The 16,912-nt window shown below is 35.9% G+C and overlaps 1 protein-coding gene across 1 annotated transcript; it reads left to right on the top strand.

Annotated features, from left to right (window-relative positions):
- Nucleotides 1-398: 398 nt before the first annotated feature.
- LOC112567806 (galectin-3-binding protein A-like) lies at nucleotides 399-15,303 on the top strand. The gene is made up of 4 exons (XM_025244656.1): nucleotides 399-536; nucleotides 11,544-11,697; nucleotides 13,792-13,964; nucleotides 15,158-15,303. The coding sequence occupies exons 1-4, from the start codon at nucleotides 479-481 to the stop codon at nucleotides 15,253-15,255; spliced, it is 483 nt and encodes a 160-aa protein (XP_025100441.1). The 5' UTR covers nucleotides 399-478; the 3' UTR covers nucleotides 15,256-15,303.
- The last annotated feature ends 1,609 nt before the right edge of the window (nucleotides 15,304-16,912 follow it).

Genomic DNA, 16,912 nt, shown 5'->3' with positions numbered 1-16,912 from the left:
TTTTTACTTGTTATTAAGGTGTACAATCAATACACTGTTGACAGTAGAACGATTAATGTGTTTAGGCAAATGAACTGATGAAACGATGTACGACTTATGTGATTCTTTGTTTTGTCAAAAGATAGGTTTCTCCATCAGTATTTTCTGAAATACACATATATGCGAGAGATTTATAACTGCTTATGGACTAGCTTTAGAAAACATAAATACCTGTCACCACAAAACATATATGATATACAAAACACAAAAGGCTTGCTTACACTAATACATTTTTTCACCTCGCACGCGCCAAACGAGGAAAGAAGAGACTCACAGCCATCCAATCAAAATATGGCACGTGATCGTTAGCCAATGAAAAAAAGCTCACCGTTAGCTACTTCCTTGTCGACGTGGAATAAAAGCTGTCGCATTGCGACATTTGTCCAGTGTCTTGTCAGTCAGACACACGATCAGCTTTAACATATCGACACCCAGCATCATGATGTACAGGGCCGTCAGTGTTTACTGGATCTCTGTTCTCCTGGTGCCCAGTGTGGGTAAGTAGTGCCGCACATAGATAATGGATTAGTTGTTTGTCAATAAGACCATTTATTGTAACCTTAACGTGTTAAATGTTTCGAACTGTCAAAGGCAGTGGCTCTTCGCATTCCTATTTTGATGTTGCTTGTGCATTAGACGTTAACAAGTGGTTGCTTTTTGCCAGTTCTCTTAACCTGATTTCCGTGGATAATAATTGCTAATTGTTTTCTATTTGCAATGTTTCATTCTTGTGTGCTACATGCATTCCTCTTATGTTTACAAGAACTTTCTGAAGTTTCTGTAAAGAGTTTCGTATTTTCTCTTTTGTCTATTTATTATGCGATTTGAATTCGGGATAATTTGATGAACGTTTTCCTGCTGTGAATAAAATCCTACAGGATATTAGAAATAGTGAGTGATGCGTTTAGGTGTCACCTCTAAAAAGTACTTTGTCTTTGCTTGTAGTGCAGCCTCTTTTATGACAGCTGCAAAAAGAATTTTTAAAGAGTTGGTAATATAGATATTATTTGATCCGATCATAGTTTCCTGTGAACGAGTTCTTTTGCAGTCTAGTTTTTGATTACAACTACCCATGTTGGTCCCCAAGTCATTTATTTCTAACACATTACTTACGGCCCTCCCTTGATAACTTTGATGATTTTTATCTTAGTGGGAGGGCTGGTGGTGGCATGAAGTTGTTTAGTTACTGGTGGTATGTCAGATAAGGATGAAGGACGTAAACGATTCGGGATCTCTTCAAAATGTTCCATCCACCGGCATATTTTTAAATTGTTATCTGTATTAATTGTAGTTTTGTGTTCTTTGTCTTTCACCGGCTTGTTTGGGTTAATGTTCTTACCTGACAGAGTTCATGTTATTTCGTATAGTAGCTTCATATTTCCCTGTATAGCAGCTACGTCTACTTTCTCTGTCAGTTTATGGATAAAGAGTCTCTGGTCCTCTCTTATAGACCTTTTCACCTGTCGGTTGGCTTTCCAATATTCAGCTGAGACCTTCCTTCTCTTGCCAGCCTAGACATTGTTGAGCTTCTTTTTCAGTGTCTTTCATGATTCAATCTTCCCCTATCTCTGTGTAGTCATCAATTTCTTTTTTTTTCCCTCTTCAATAGAACATACGTTCAGGCTGTGTTTGAAATGATCTTGGTTGTTGACCAGCGTAATTTAACTGATACTTCTGTCAGTCCTCAAAAGGCTTCATACTTATTCCTTACTTCACAGTTATAAATGTGTTTTGTTTTTTGTTTTGTTTTTCTTGAAGTACTTAGTATTAAATTTGTAGTGGAGTCTGCCCGCTTGTTCAATGAAAAACTTCAGCTTAATATCAAATCTTAATCGCGAGAAGCTGGTTGTCTAAAACAATATCTCCACCTCTTCTTACTACACCATCTTGGAGACTCCTTCTCCGCTTTCAATTAACTGTTATATGGTCAATCTGGTTTACCGTCTGGCCATAAGGGCTAGTCAAAGTTATCTTGTTCATATCTTTGTGTGGAAACGCAGTGCCACATATGACATGGCCATTGAAAATTCAGATATCTGTGAAGAGCTCCCTGCGTTCATTAAAGTTACCAACGCCATGTCTTCCAGCGATGAGTTCCCTGTTGGTGTTATCATTTCCCCCTTTCGCATTTAGGTCTTCTATAATGATCTTGAGATCTCTTCTTGGTGTGCTGTCAAGCAGAGACTGCAAGGAACTGTAAAAACCTTCTGTTCCCTCTTCATTTGCTTTATTTGTTGATACATAGCAATGGATAATGCTGATCTTTTTATCCTTAAATAATCATAAAAAATTATATATAAATATAAACATGAAGCAAAAATCAGTGTTTACCTAGATAACAATTTGTTTGTATGGTATCCAAAGTTCAGCACACGTTTCTTAATTTATTTCTAAATATGTGTTTTTGATTTGTATTTCTATGCGTTATCATTTGAATAAAGGATTTTAGCTGGGGGAGGCTTTTTAAAATCTGCACAATATGCTTTTGTGAGCAGTGAAATTAAATCAAGTATAACATCTTTCTCAAAGTTATTAATGCGAACAAATAGGACAAGATGTTCACTGACAGTTATCGTTATAGTATTTGTGTTTTTGTCTCAGGTACGGTTTTGTAAGTTTCTCCAAAAATCGTTAACACATTTACAATTCTAAACTATATTCTGAATATTTTCTCTGCAAAGGCTGAAGGCATCATCTTCTAATCCCTTGTGGAATAAATTACTGTTGTCCCCATAATTTATGTATCACTCTGATTTTATGCTATTTAATGTATTATCTTCCATATTAGCGATTGTTTTAAATCTGTCATGCCAATCAACATTTCTGTTTACCCTTTCATCTCATTTCAAACAACAATTTGGTATACGTGTGTTAGATATCATTCTATAGTATAGTCTTGCTCCTTTCTATATTGATTTAATTATTCTAAGAGTTTTGCGTGTGTAATATGGAAAAGATTGTAACTCTGTTATATTTATTCTATTTAAATTTATATATGTCGTTAAAGCTTTTATGAAACCCTTAAAAGACACAACATTTATGTTAACATCATATTTTAACAGATCTATGTGATAACCAGATTTATCTTTCATCCATTAAGTGTTAAATTGCACATATATCTCACTTCACCTATCTCCTACATATATATAATTCGCTTATTCACAATCTTAATTCTGTTATTGCAAAAGATAGGCTCTAACAAAATTTATTCATGTTTTAAACACACTATACTCTCTCTAAATATCATGTATGCTTTTAAACCATCTGAACAAAAGCCTTTTGCATTTAGAAAACAGGCAAACTTGAGGGCCAAGTTTGTGTAAGTAATATAATATTTGGAATCTAGACATTAATTTTTTCCTATCTGTGGATGGTTTTCTTTTTTTCGCAGCCACAAAAGATAAATAGTTTATATAAATTCTTACATCATGTATGCCAAAGATCCCAGCATAAATATTTTTAAAGGATATTTTTCTGTTAGTGTTATCATTTTCACCATTCAAAACAAACCTACAGATGCTTTCTCTATGCAATTTACAATATATTCTGAAGGGTTATGTAGCAGTAGCCAAACTTGATTATTGCTTTTCTCATTAATGGAGTTAACTGTCTCTTAATTCATTTTTGGTACAGGCTTCTAATTTCAGCGAGATTTCAATGCTACTTATTTCTTTAGTCTGTTAGATTATTTTTAACAAAACTGCCGAAATTGTTTAATGTTTCTGGATATCAATGCATCTTTAAATGTGGTAGAAAATTAATGGGTGAATTTGTTTCACTCCACTGCAATATTGCCCAATATAACCCTAACCTTAACCCTGATTTTTTTGTGCTTTACACTAATCTGAATATCTTTCAAAATTACTCTTTTATTCTCAGAGTTTTTTTCATAAAACAGTCTGTCTTCTTCCTAGGTTAGTTCTGTATCATCTACACATAATGTACTACTATAATTTCAGTATTTTAGATTTCTATATTTGTGTTATATTTTCCCCTGATCATTATAGCTTGAATGTAGTAGTAAATATACAAAAATGGTGATATAGGTCACCCTGCTTGCATCCTCTTCTTATTCTGAACCATGTTGATAATGTGCTATTCACTGAAACAATTAATTTAAATTTGTATAAAAGGTGGTGATCTATTTTACAGAAAAGGAAGCTGCAGCTAAAGTACTGTAGAACATCAAGTATAAAAGTACAACTTTTACTATCAAAGGTTTATTTAAAGTCAAGGTATATTAGTAAACTGGGCTGTTTATTTACACTTAAATGTTCAGCCAGCTCATATACCAGTCTAATTTTATCCCAAAGGTTTCTACCACGAAGAAATGAAACTTGTTTTCATTCTTTTTGCAATGCATGCTGCACAAATCTTATGTGTCTCATTTGAGAGGGATTGGTCGCCATGCGTTTAGGACGGATTAGTTCCGCTATAAGCGATTTAGTCAGTGCTTGTTTTGATAGACATGCCTGACTCCTTGAAAATACTTCTTGCTTGAAACACTTTGTCTTTCCGAGAAATGAACTTCACTTTTACTGGTCTTGCTCTTGGTCTCTTTTGGTGACTTTTCTACTAGGTTCAATACTGAGATTTTATGAATGTCAATGCCCGACAGACCAAGTATTGACTGGACATCATGAAGTACTTTCCTCTCGCAGTCCTCTGCTGCTTTATTTCTGTGGTCGGCAGATACTCCTTAGATTCTTACAGACTCTCCAAAAATATTGCCCTATAATTTTTTTTTCCTTTTAATACTATCCGGAGCGACTTGTTAATCGCAAAATTTCCTTTTTCAATTCAACTGTTTGCTTTTCAAGAGACTTAACTGTTGCCTTTAACATTAAATTTTCTTCTTTTTTAACATCGAAAAGTTCGTTTGGTAGTAATTTTATCGTCAATCTGTTTTGCCAAAACGCGATGGCAATCTTCTATTTGTTATTTCATCGTTTATATTGTCACGACCTGACGTCGGACTTGCGCATTCTTTTACGAAAAACACGAGATCACTTCCAGGTTGGGACGTTTCTTTTAATAATACACATAAAAAACATAAATAAGCATACACAGGAGAACAGCAGTTTCCACTATTGTTAACTTAAATCCACTGGTAGCTACGACAATCTGTCAATAACAAGGCACTGGTGAGGATACGTCTTAAAGAGCACCTTTCAAATCGCACGAAAGGTCCACGTGCACAAATATTCGGCAACACAAATCAAGGAGTAAGGGTGCATATGCACCGCTACTTACTACAAATGTCCCGCTCTACCAGTTCGCTTCTCACTCTGTCTCTGTCTTCTTAAACAGTTCAAACATGGGCTCTTACCCTGATCATTCTTCAAAGGAGTATGAATGACTCACGGTCCCCTCCACGTGGGTGACGATGGTGCCTCAGTCCTTCGGCACCTGCTTCTCTGTAGTCAGGTCTCTGCTGACTTCCTCTCGGCGGCTCTTGTCCTCCTCGCTCCTCGCACTCAGCTGTAGAGTTGCTGAAGACAGGCCTTCTCTAGCTGTTTGGGATGGTGGGGGGGTTCCTCTACTCGGGCCACCATCATTCCAGTTGCAGGTGTCGCCGTCGTCGTCGCACCGACTCCGGCTGTCCAACCTCTAGCCGTCTCGAGCCCGGCGCCTCACTCCCCGCACACAGCAGTAGAGTTCGCTTCTCCGCAGACAATCGCAGAGCTTCTTGGAGACTGCAGCGAGACTCTCTGGTCCCACTCGTTTCTTGTCTCACGACACACCTTGCTCCCGCTAGCAACTTCCAAAACAGATTCTTCACGTTTACACACCGTCTGTGTTAATCCAAAGGTGTTTTTGAGTGCTCTCCTTCTTCGACAGTTATTTCTACTTGTTGTATTGCAATTTGACCAGATTCATAGTGAGTAAAGTGTGCTACAAGTATGCCTTCAGACAATCTTGTTTTTCGAAGAGTTTGTGGATCTTTTACACCAATATTCGTCAGCTTTATGCTGAAGAGAGTAAAACTAAAACTGTCTGTGCGGGTCGCCATGCTTACGTTGAAGTCCCGAACAGACGCTGCGGTGATCGGTCTGTTGCTCTCGTTTATTAAATGTTATGTGGAGATGTGGAGCCAAACCCTGGTCCCACTGGTAAAGACAATATGAGACAAAACAAGACTAGCTACTGTCAGTGCAAGAAGTGTAAGTGCAGACAGGGCAGATAGTGGTGCAGTACACACTGAGACTCAGCACAGTGCAGAGCCGACCTTGTCGGATGTTATGTCAATGCTGGTGAATATGAACGCAAAATTCGATGAAGTCAAGGATGATGTCAAAAGCTAAAAGACTCAAGCTCGACCCTCGAAGCGCAAATGAAAGAACTGCGGCAGGAAAATCTTGTGATTCAGCGCGAGCTCCAACAACTCAAAGCAGAAACCGATTGTCTACAGAAAAAGCTAAACGAGGCGGACAGGAAAATTGACGATTTAGAAAGTAGAACAAAGAGAAATAATCTTTTGTTCTTCGGCTTTCCTAAGAAAGCCAACGAAACGACAGACGACTGTGAAGCCAGCGTGAGTTCTTTTTTGAAACACGAACTTGAAATTCCAGACACAATAGAGTTTGATCGGGTACATAGACTGAACAACAGGAACGACGCACCCATCATCGCCAGATTTACATTTTACAAAGACAGAGTAAAGGTCATGAAAGCCAAGTACAAATTAAAAGGATCAAAAATTTTTATTGGAGAAGACTTTTCATCGCGGGTGCGTGAAATGAGGAAACTACTGGTCCCACACATGAAGAAAGCGAGAAGTGAAGGAAAGAGGGTGAAAATAGTTTTTGATCACCTATATATTGATGGGAAGAAATTCTATGCTGATACAGACGGTGCCCTTACTGAACAAAGATAGGATTCTGGCCGCCCTGAAAATCATTCCGCTTCTAAGGACATTAACCCCAACGAAGCTAGACAAAACAAAGAGAGAGTTACATCTTGATTGTGGAAATGGAAGCAGTGGTGATGATTCAAGTGCTGGCATACACAATAAACTTTCTTTTCTACATTGGAATGTATGTGGACTGCAAGGTAAACTAACGAACAACGATTTCCTATCCTTCATAATGGCATTGACCTTATTTGCCTTGTAGAAACATTTATGGAAAACTTTACTTCTACATATTTTCAAATTATCACTGTTTCTACAACCGGCTATTAAATTTAATAACCAAGGTCGTCGTTCGGGAGGTCTGTTATGTCTAATTAACAATAACTGATACCATATATTACAAAAATAGACACAAATTTTCATAATTTGATTGTTTTTCGAATTAACAAAATCTTATTAATCTTGATAAAGATATTATCTATATATGTGCATATGTAACCACTGAAGGCTCTCCTTTTTACCTCATACTTTGGTATTATCAATGGTTTTTTTCCATTATTGAAGAATGCTGGTGGAGTGTATGCAAAAAAAATGGGGATATGTATGTCATTATAGCTGGAGATTTGAATGGTCGGACTGGGTGCTTGAACAATAATGATTCTACTGATGCTGACTTTGTCACAGAGTTACTTGTACCTGATAGCCATTCTGTCAAGTCAGATAGACTTCACATGACCCAGTGGTCAATCAGTATGGGAAGCTTTTACTTAATCTATGTGCCTCTTTTGAGCTTTATATTTTTGAATGGTGTATGTCATGGCGACCGTGATGGTTGCTACACCTACATTGCTGATTTCAGGACATAGTGTTAATGATTACTTTTTAATGTCAAAAGAACTATTTTACACTCATAATGAAGCTATCTCATTGTTTGTTAAACAGAGATTTGATTCTGATCATATGCCTGTAAATTTGCAGTTAAATATGACAGATAGGGAACTGACAGGGAAGTCATGTGAAGTAACAAAAAAGAAACATACACTAAAAACATTCTTTGCCTGGGATAATAATAATGCCTCTAAATTTATAACTAATATGAATAAAGAAGAGACTATATATAGTTTAAATCAGGCAATCCAATTGATAGACACAGACATAAATGGGGCTCTAGACCTATTTAATGGCTGTATTAAGGAAAATGCTAAGTGTATGGAGAAATGTATCAATATTTGTAAAAAAGAGAAACAGACAATTGGTTTGATCATGAATGTAAAAAAGAAAGACAGTTAGTATGGAAAGCCTTAAAACATTTAGAAAACACTTCATGAGGATGACAGACATACATATTGTAAAAGAAGAAGAGAATATAAGAACTTATCGAAAAGAAAAAAGAAGTTATTTAATGAATCAATAATACAAAAGTTAAAGTCTGCCATAAAAACCACCAACAAATGTTTTGGACCACACTACATAATATGTCTGCAAAGCGTAGTAATTACAACAACAAGATTTCCCTTGATACCTGGTATCAACACTTCAAAAAACTACTTGAGAAAGACATTGCTGCTCTAATAATGATACACCAGAAGTTAACGACAACATTTTTGACCGACCAATTTCAAAAGAAGAAGTATTGCATGCTCTACGAAGAATTAAGAATAATAAAGCTGCCGGCCCAGATATGATAATTGTGAACTTAAAACATTCATGCTCTATTGTAGTTGATTTTTTTCCATAAATTTTTCAACGAATTATTTAACAAGGGTGTTTCCAGAAAAATGGACAGAGTCAATAATGATAACTTTATTTAAAAAAGGAGATAGGAGTAACCCTAACAACTAATAGGGGTATTTCCATTTGTGATGTAGCTAGCAAAGTGTATGGTTTCATAATTAACAACAGACTACATGAGTGGATGGAATGAAAAACAGGTTGTGGGGAATACCAAGCAGGTTTTAGGAAGGATACTCAACTGTGGATCATATGTTTACTCTATTGGGTTTGATTCAAAAACAGTTTGCTCTCAATCGTAAGTTATACGTAGCATTTATTGACTTTGAAAAAGCGTTCGACTCAGTTAACAGACATTTACTATGGCACGTTTTGTTAAAAAACGGGATCCCAAGTAAGCTGTTTAAATCTATTAAAGCCATGTATAATAATGTAAAAGTAAGAATCAGCTGTGGAGCACAGCTAACTGACTACATAAACTGTACAAAGGGGGTAAAGCAAGGGGATGTGTGTAGTCCTGTATTATTCTCTATCTTTATCAACGAAATGGCAATCAAGATAATCCAGAACGGAAAGCATGGAGCCTCCTTATCTCTAGATTACTTAGAATGTTTATATTACTATTTGCAGATGATGTTGTCTTGATACTGAAACAGTGATTGGGCTGCAAAACCAGTTAAATAACTTAAGTATAGCTGCATCTACCTTGGACCTAAATGTGAATCTAGATAAAAGTAACATTGTAGTCTTTCGCAAAGGAGGGTTTTTAGGAACTAGAGAACGTTGGACTATAACAGCACTGTAATGCCTGTTGTTAATGTATACAAATATCTTGGATTGTTGTTCACTACTAAGCTTAGCTTCTCGGCTGCATGTCAAGATTTGGCAAACAGAGGAAAAAAGGGCTTACTTTAATAATGAAAACCCTTAGATCATATAATAACACAAGTGTAGATGTATTTTTTGAAACTTTTTGACGCCCAAGTTCAACCTATCTTGCAGTATGGTGCAGAACTATGGGGATTAGACAAGGCACTCATTATTGTGAAGAAGTCCACCTTTTTGCCTTAAAACTCTTCCTAGGGCTAGATGGCCGAACCCCAAATGATTTAGTGTATGGTGAACTGCATAGACACCCAATTACAATAAACTCAGTTAATAAATGTGTTCGATATTGGCTGAAATTAGTCAGAATGAACGATGAAAACTGCCCCGTAAAATCTACAAAATGTTATTTGATTTAGATACAAAAGGAAAATCTAACTGGGTATCTAATATTAAAAGAAAGTTTTTTCATTGGGGTTTGGTTTTGTGTGGTTAAATCAAGGGGTACAATGTGAAAGAATGTTTATAAATAAATTTAAAGAACGACAAGTTTGTGTAGATGGCAAGAGTGGGAGGACCATATCACTAGTAGTGAGAGAGATTTCCTTTTATGCTACTTATGGGATTTCAGGAGCTGTCAAGAAATATTTACAATTAGACCTTGATTATTATTTGTTGACAATTCTTGCTAAATTTCGGATGGGTGTATCTAATATTGCTGTTCATTATTTTAGATATAGAAGATATAATCCACTTGACCTTTTATGTCCATTATGTAATTAAGTGAGGAAGATGAAGTTCATTTTGTTTTGTGTTGTGAAGCCCTACATCATTTTAGAATAAGATACTTACATAAAAAATGGTATACTAGTCCAAATAATTTAAAATGAGTTTGCTACTAGCCTCATCAAATGAAAAAGTTGTTAAAATCTGGCATTGTTTCTCCTCCATGCCTTCCAGTTTAGAAAATCTACAATTGAAGGCAAATAAGCAATTATGAATGTATTTTCCTTCTTTTCGCAACCATGTACTGATGTATGAAATATTGTATTATTTTGATGTTACTCCCCCTTCAAAAAGGGCAATGGCCCATTGAATAAACTACTTATGTTAATCCAAAGATCGCCCCCCTCAGGCTTTCAACTCTCGTCTATATATACTCCTGTCACACCACACTCGGGGTGAGCACTTCATGCCTCGCTCACGAGGTCCACAACTCACGTGGTGCCCGAAATACATGTGGTGTCCGGAGACCCACGATTTCCAACTATAACAGGACAATCACGTTCTCAACCTTCCATCCGTCCTCTCTTACACTGTTGGCAATTACATGGCAGAGGGGCGACACACAGGGCGGGCTACTCCACCCTGCTCCCCTCCACCTCCTTCTACCATACTCAGGCGAAGAAACACTGGAGGCACGGACTAGTCCGTGACATATATTATGTTTTGTAAGTTTTTCATTTGCTATATTTCCTTATTATTGGATATGTCAGTGTCTCCTGGATTTAGTAGAGCTTTCTTGAGTTTATGACATGTTTATTTTTGTTCTACAGAACATCTACAGAAAAGCAGGGACATTTATTAGACCAACCGGTAGTTTTAATATGTGGCTTCCAGTTCAATGCTCGAATAAAAAGAAAATTAACTATGAAGTAATATTTAATAATTTAGAACTTCATAAGTTCATTAAAATTTCCAAATAACTTTTTTGCTTTTGTTTTATTTAAATATTAAAATTTTTAAAAAGGAATTAGTGGTGTGATAAGGACATTGTGCGAGAGATCAACTAGGTTTCTTGGAACATGCTTTGTCAAACATTTAGTAAATAAAAAATGAATATGTTATTGCGGGAAAAGATTAAACCTTTTACTGAATAGTCAGCTAAAGGGTAGGAACTATACATGTACTTGGTTAAACAGTAATGCACATGCTCATCTACTATTACCCGTTGTCTGGGATACCCGAATAGACGCAGCGACTAAGAGACTTCGCCATTGCGTTAAAACAAAAACATTTACAGTCAAATCTTGTCTTTATAATAATAAACAGCTTAGCGCATTATATTAGTTTAGTTTATTATTAATTCATTTAGTTTTAGCCCAGCAGATGTCAGCTCGTGTTGTCGGTGGCACAGCAGACGCAGGACGTCTAGAGATATTGTACGATGGAACTTGGGGCACAGTGTGTGACGATGGATTTGGACAGGAAGAGGCCTTGGTAGCCTGCAGGATGCTAGGATTTAACGGGTATGGGATGATACTCCTTACGTTTGAAAAGCTTCTATCTCATTTTTCTCTGCTGTAAAACTTTTGTTTGTTAGGAGGGTTTTGCCCTTATAATGAGATTGCATATAAGATATACAGTAATGTGTGTAAATATATGTATATTTTGAATATTTCAATATCCTTAAAAGGGTTAAAAAAACAAAGATTCTTAAATCAGAAGCTTCACAAACTGATGACACTCTGAAAAACATGAACTAAGTGCACGGAGGAAGATGTAAGGAATAAACCAAGTAGTGCTAGATTACACAAAATATTTCTTCAATAATTCTTAAAGTAAAAGGTTATAAAATCAAATGCCCACAAATACAAGCACTGGTTAAAAATGCCATGTGCTGTGCTTGTCTGTCCATGATAGGAATAGTTTGAACACCATTGCCAATGCTAGTTATAAGATCATTGGTGTCAAGCAGAGGAATTTGGGTTTTTGTTGCAATTAGTAACTTGTCAGGAAATTGGCATTTACTCAATATCTGAACATGTCTCTGCAGGAGAACTTGTTTTATTAATTTATGCAATCCTTATGCTATGCTAAAATGCAGAAGGACTATATGTATATACTCACACACAAAAGCTTTTTTTTTTTCATTTCAACTGTTAAATAGTAAGTGAAGGGTGTGTGTGCAAAGTGTATGGTTCTAGATGTAGGAAACTTGGAATTTTTTTTTTATCAAGCCATGCATTCTTTTACGATGTACCACTTTGTTTGGTAACTAAGCACTTGCTTTGTAACTTAGCAGATTTAATTACCTTTAGTATTAAAAATGCCTGTCATTTGTCAATGACATTATATTTTGTGTGTTTGAATCACCATATTCAGTAAATGTATAAAATAGTTTTCAACACATACAATGTTGCCCTCTCCTAATGCCAATCTCTATGTTTAGCATGTGTGTAGAGGCCCACTACTAACCCACTGGGGCCCACTACTAACCTACTAGCTTATCAGGTTGGGTTCTTGTTATAAATAAGTTAATTGTGCACTTGTATTTAAGTGACTGTACTGTCAAGTGCTGTAAGAAAATATAAGTAAAATAGGAATTAAAATGCATTCAATGCTTTGTTAACGTGCAATGTCTCTAATGTAATTTCTACACTTCTTTTTAGAATGCTATAAATAAGGAATTATGTACTTATTTACTGTATTCACTTCTACAGAAATCTATACTCAAGGTGAACTTCTCTTATCATTTTTTCATGAAAAGAGTTACAAAAATAAAATAATAGCTAATCATTGCATATGTCAAAATGTCTCTAAACTGTTTTGCATTGTAATTTTATAAGTAGGCAAGGGAGGGATTGAGGAAACCAGAGTTCCACCCCACAACCCCCTATAAAAAATCCTGCCGCCCACCCTTGTGCACAGGCGTTACTGTCATTCAACCTAAAAAAGAGATTTTATGGAGAGTTATCACACAAAAAGTGAATGCCAGAGGTTTGCACATTAAAGTGGCCTGAATGCAAAGACAAATGAAGAATCTTGAAATGCAAAGATTTACAAATATGGTTTTGTTCAGTCAAAAATTGTATTAAATGCTTTACATCATTAAACCGATAACCCAGATGACGCATTATTTAACAAGTGACTATTTAGTACACACACATCTAGCTCCTCCCGATGGAAGAGTTTATTGCATTTATAAAGTGTCTACACACATGCTAAGCATAGAGGGTTGCATTAGGAGAGGGCAACATTGCAGTATAAACAAAATAAAAAACAAAATGCATACAAAATTTGTACCACCTAGATTTTAACATAATCGATCATGTCAAACAAATAGTGCTTGATAATATGATTTCTCTCGGCAATGAATAGGTTTTCGTGAAAGGCTTGACAGAAAATTTATCATATTAGAGAACGAAAACATCCCAAAGCAAAACACCAAAAAAAAAACCACCAACAATGACAGTCCTGAGTTTTAAACACGTCACATTTCAATCTGTGTGTGTGTGTGTGTGCATATGTAATTACACACGTTAATCTTCATTAAGTTTAAAAAGTCTGTATCTTTTTTTGAATTTCTATATCTTCTTGTTTTCGTTTTTGATGTCCGACAGTACAACAGCAGTAGCCGTGGGGTCAGCCAAGTACGGAGCAGGCTCTGGTCCTATTCTGTTCAGTTACCTGCGGTGTGTGGGGAACGAAACCAGCCTGGCGCAGTGTCAACACTTGGGGCTGTACTTACACAACTGTGATCACTCAGAGGATGTCGGCGTCATGTGCAACATCAGTACGTAGACCAGATATAATAAAACAGTTACAGTTACTCAAGTATTTGATCTACTTTATTAAAACTTTAATGACGAAGTTGTTAACAAATGCTTCATTACTAGAGAAAATTACTGTTTGCACAGACTAGTTTAAAAATCAAGTACATTCAAAAGTGTATAATACGCATCACTATTATTATTATCATCGTTATTATTATTGCTGTTCTTGTTAATGTTGTTGCTATTGTTGTTATTATAGTTGTTATATTATTAATAGACAGAAAACAGTCAAAAAAAGATAAGCCAAGCACATTTGCGTCAAGATTCTATTTAAGTTTCATTGACAGAGGAGAATTTAAATATTACACAAGAGGTTGTTATATCTTACCTCTACAACTATTGTTAAAGGAGAATATGATTTAGTCAGTTCATATATGCCTGACTCCTTGAGACTACTTCTTTGTTGAAACACTTTGTCTTTCCGAGAAATGAACTTCGACAACTACTGGTGTTGCTCTTGGTCCTTTTGGGTGGCCTTCCTACTGAGAAAAACTGCGATTTTTAAAATGTCAATTCTGACAGACCAAGTCTTGACTGGACATCACGGATGTGTCGGCGAACTGTCTCATGGATTTAACAGAACTTTCTCAGTTTATGACTCTTTCTTTTTGTTCTACCCGAAACTCTTCAATCCTTTACTTTTTGCAATAAAAACGAAGAGAAAAACAAGGACATTTTATTACAGCCACTTGTTGGTTAAATATGTATCTTTTCCAGTTGACTATGAGTTACAATATAATAATTAGATTTTCATAAGTTTACAAAGATTTCCTAATGAGATCGGGCTTTTTTGTTTTTTGTTTAGACATTTTAAAAAGGGATTAGTGGTGTAATAAGGACTTTGTACTAGACATCAACTAGCTTTCTTGGACATGCTTGCCCCACATTTAGTAATAAAAAATGAATATGTTACTGCGGCAAAAGATAAAACTGCTACTAAAAAATTAGTCAGCCAGAGGATAGGAACTATACTAGTACTAAACAGTCATGTACATGTTCATCTACTATTACCCGTTGTCGGATACTGGATAAACCTAGTGACTAAGAGACTTCGCCATTGCGTTAAAAACAAAAACAAAAACAATCCAATTTGTCTTTAAAATAATAAACAGATTAGCGCATTATTAGTTTTGTGTATTATTAATGCATTCAGTTTCAGCCCAGCAGATGCAAGCTCGTGTAGTTAATGGCACATCAGATGGAGGACGTCTAGAGAATATTGTACGATGGAACTTGGAACACAGTGTGTGAGATGAATTTGGACAGAGAGAGGCTTGGTAGCCTGCAGATGCTGGGATTTAACAGGATGAATATACTCCTAAAGTATGAAAGTATTATCTCATTTTCCACTAGAAACTTATGTTTGATAGGAGGGTTTGCCCTTATAATTAGTTAAAAACTAAGTAAAAGTACAAGGTTTTAAGGTTTCTTTCTGCCTTCAAGAAACCAAAATACTCTAGAAGCACTAAGTTATATGATTTAAAAAGTAACTGAGACAGTAGAATGGAACTAGACGTAACCAGGCTGAAGAAGAGAAGTACATCTGATATAAAAGAGTCTCCTAGACTGGCTAGATTATCCTCTCTTTAACAATCTAAACATGTATGGCACGGGACACTAATTTTTTTCTTGAATCATAGTTACCAAGAAAAAGCTCTCTAGAATTACGGCGACCCTGCTTCAGTTAAGTTCACCTAGTTCTATTGATTCTATAAGTGCAACTTTATCCATCATTCCTCCGCAGATTTAATACCTATACTCGACTCGATCAAGATTTTTTTAATTCCCAGAGAAAGTCACGATAACAATATGTCTATATCTCAATGCATTACTTTGTTTATATTCAATAAATTTAATATTTGATACATAACATAACAAAGCAAACGAAATAGATGGGTAAATAACATGTGTGCATGCAAATAAGGCATACACATATATGATGACACAAACATTTTATTTTAAAATTATTTAACTCTTATTGTGCCCATTATTATAACAATGAAAATGCTATCACTATTCAATACCTACTTTCGACTGTCGCACTACCTTCACCTATATATGGCCTCATGTGCACACAACTTAAAACAGCTATCAATCTGTAAATTCTTTTGGACTAAAAGTTGTCCATGTTTTAGTCAAATTAAGCTGCAGTCCCTCTCCGTCTGCTGCTTCTTTATATTCCATTGTGTTTATATTTGCAATTATACTTCAATGGACCCGAAAACTTTGGTTCCCACACACTACCACAGAGTGAAAGAAATAAAGATGTATATTAATTGCTTACATAGTTTACTCACATTTCTGTCACTTTAAGACTAGTATGTATTGAACAACTTTACTTTCTTGAAATTGACATCCCGGCCGCCCATCACGATCAGCTCTACGGCAACGTGCGGGTATGAGTGTGTGTGTGTTTGTGTGTTCATAAATTACACACGTAACCTTTATTAAGTTTTAAAATTCTGTTCTTTGAATTCTATATCTTCTTGGTTTCGTTTCTGATATCGGACAGCACAACAGCAGTAGCCGTCGGACAGTCAAGTACGGAGCAGGCTCGGTCCTATTCTGTTCACTTACCTGCGGTGTGAGGGGCACGAAACCAGCCTGGCGCAGTGTCTACACTGGGGGTTCTACACGCATCTGTGACCACACGCAGGATGTCGGCGTCTTGTGCACATCAGTATGTCGACTTATATTATAATAAACATTTACAGCTACTCCATTATTTTATTTATTTTTTATTATTCAATAATAATAAAAGATATAAATGGCTTCAATCAGAGTGCTACAAGAACTCTGAGTACAAAAGTAATATTATTCTACAAGAGAATAGAAAATGATAACGTCTGTTGTCCTTTTAGAGATGAAAAAGAAAGTTTCTATCTTATATTTTGAAATGGAAATATGT

Source organism: Pomacea canaliculata, linkage group LG7, assembly GCF_003073045.1.
Source record: "Pomacea canaliculata isolate SZHN2017 linkage group LG7, ASM307304v1, whole genome shotgun sequence".
In the NCBI taxonomy this organism is placed as follows: Eukaryota; Metazoa; Mollusca; class Gastropoda; order Architaenioglossa; family Ampullariidae; genus Pomacea; species Pomacea canaliculata.
The sequence above is the reverse complement of the archived record's forward strand: the minus strand, read 5'-3'. Positions and strand labels throughout refer to the sequence as shown.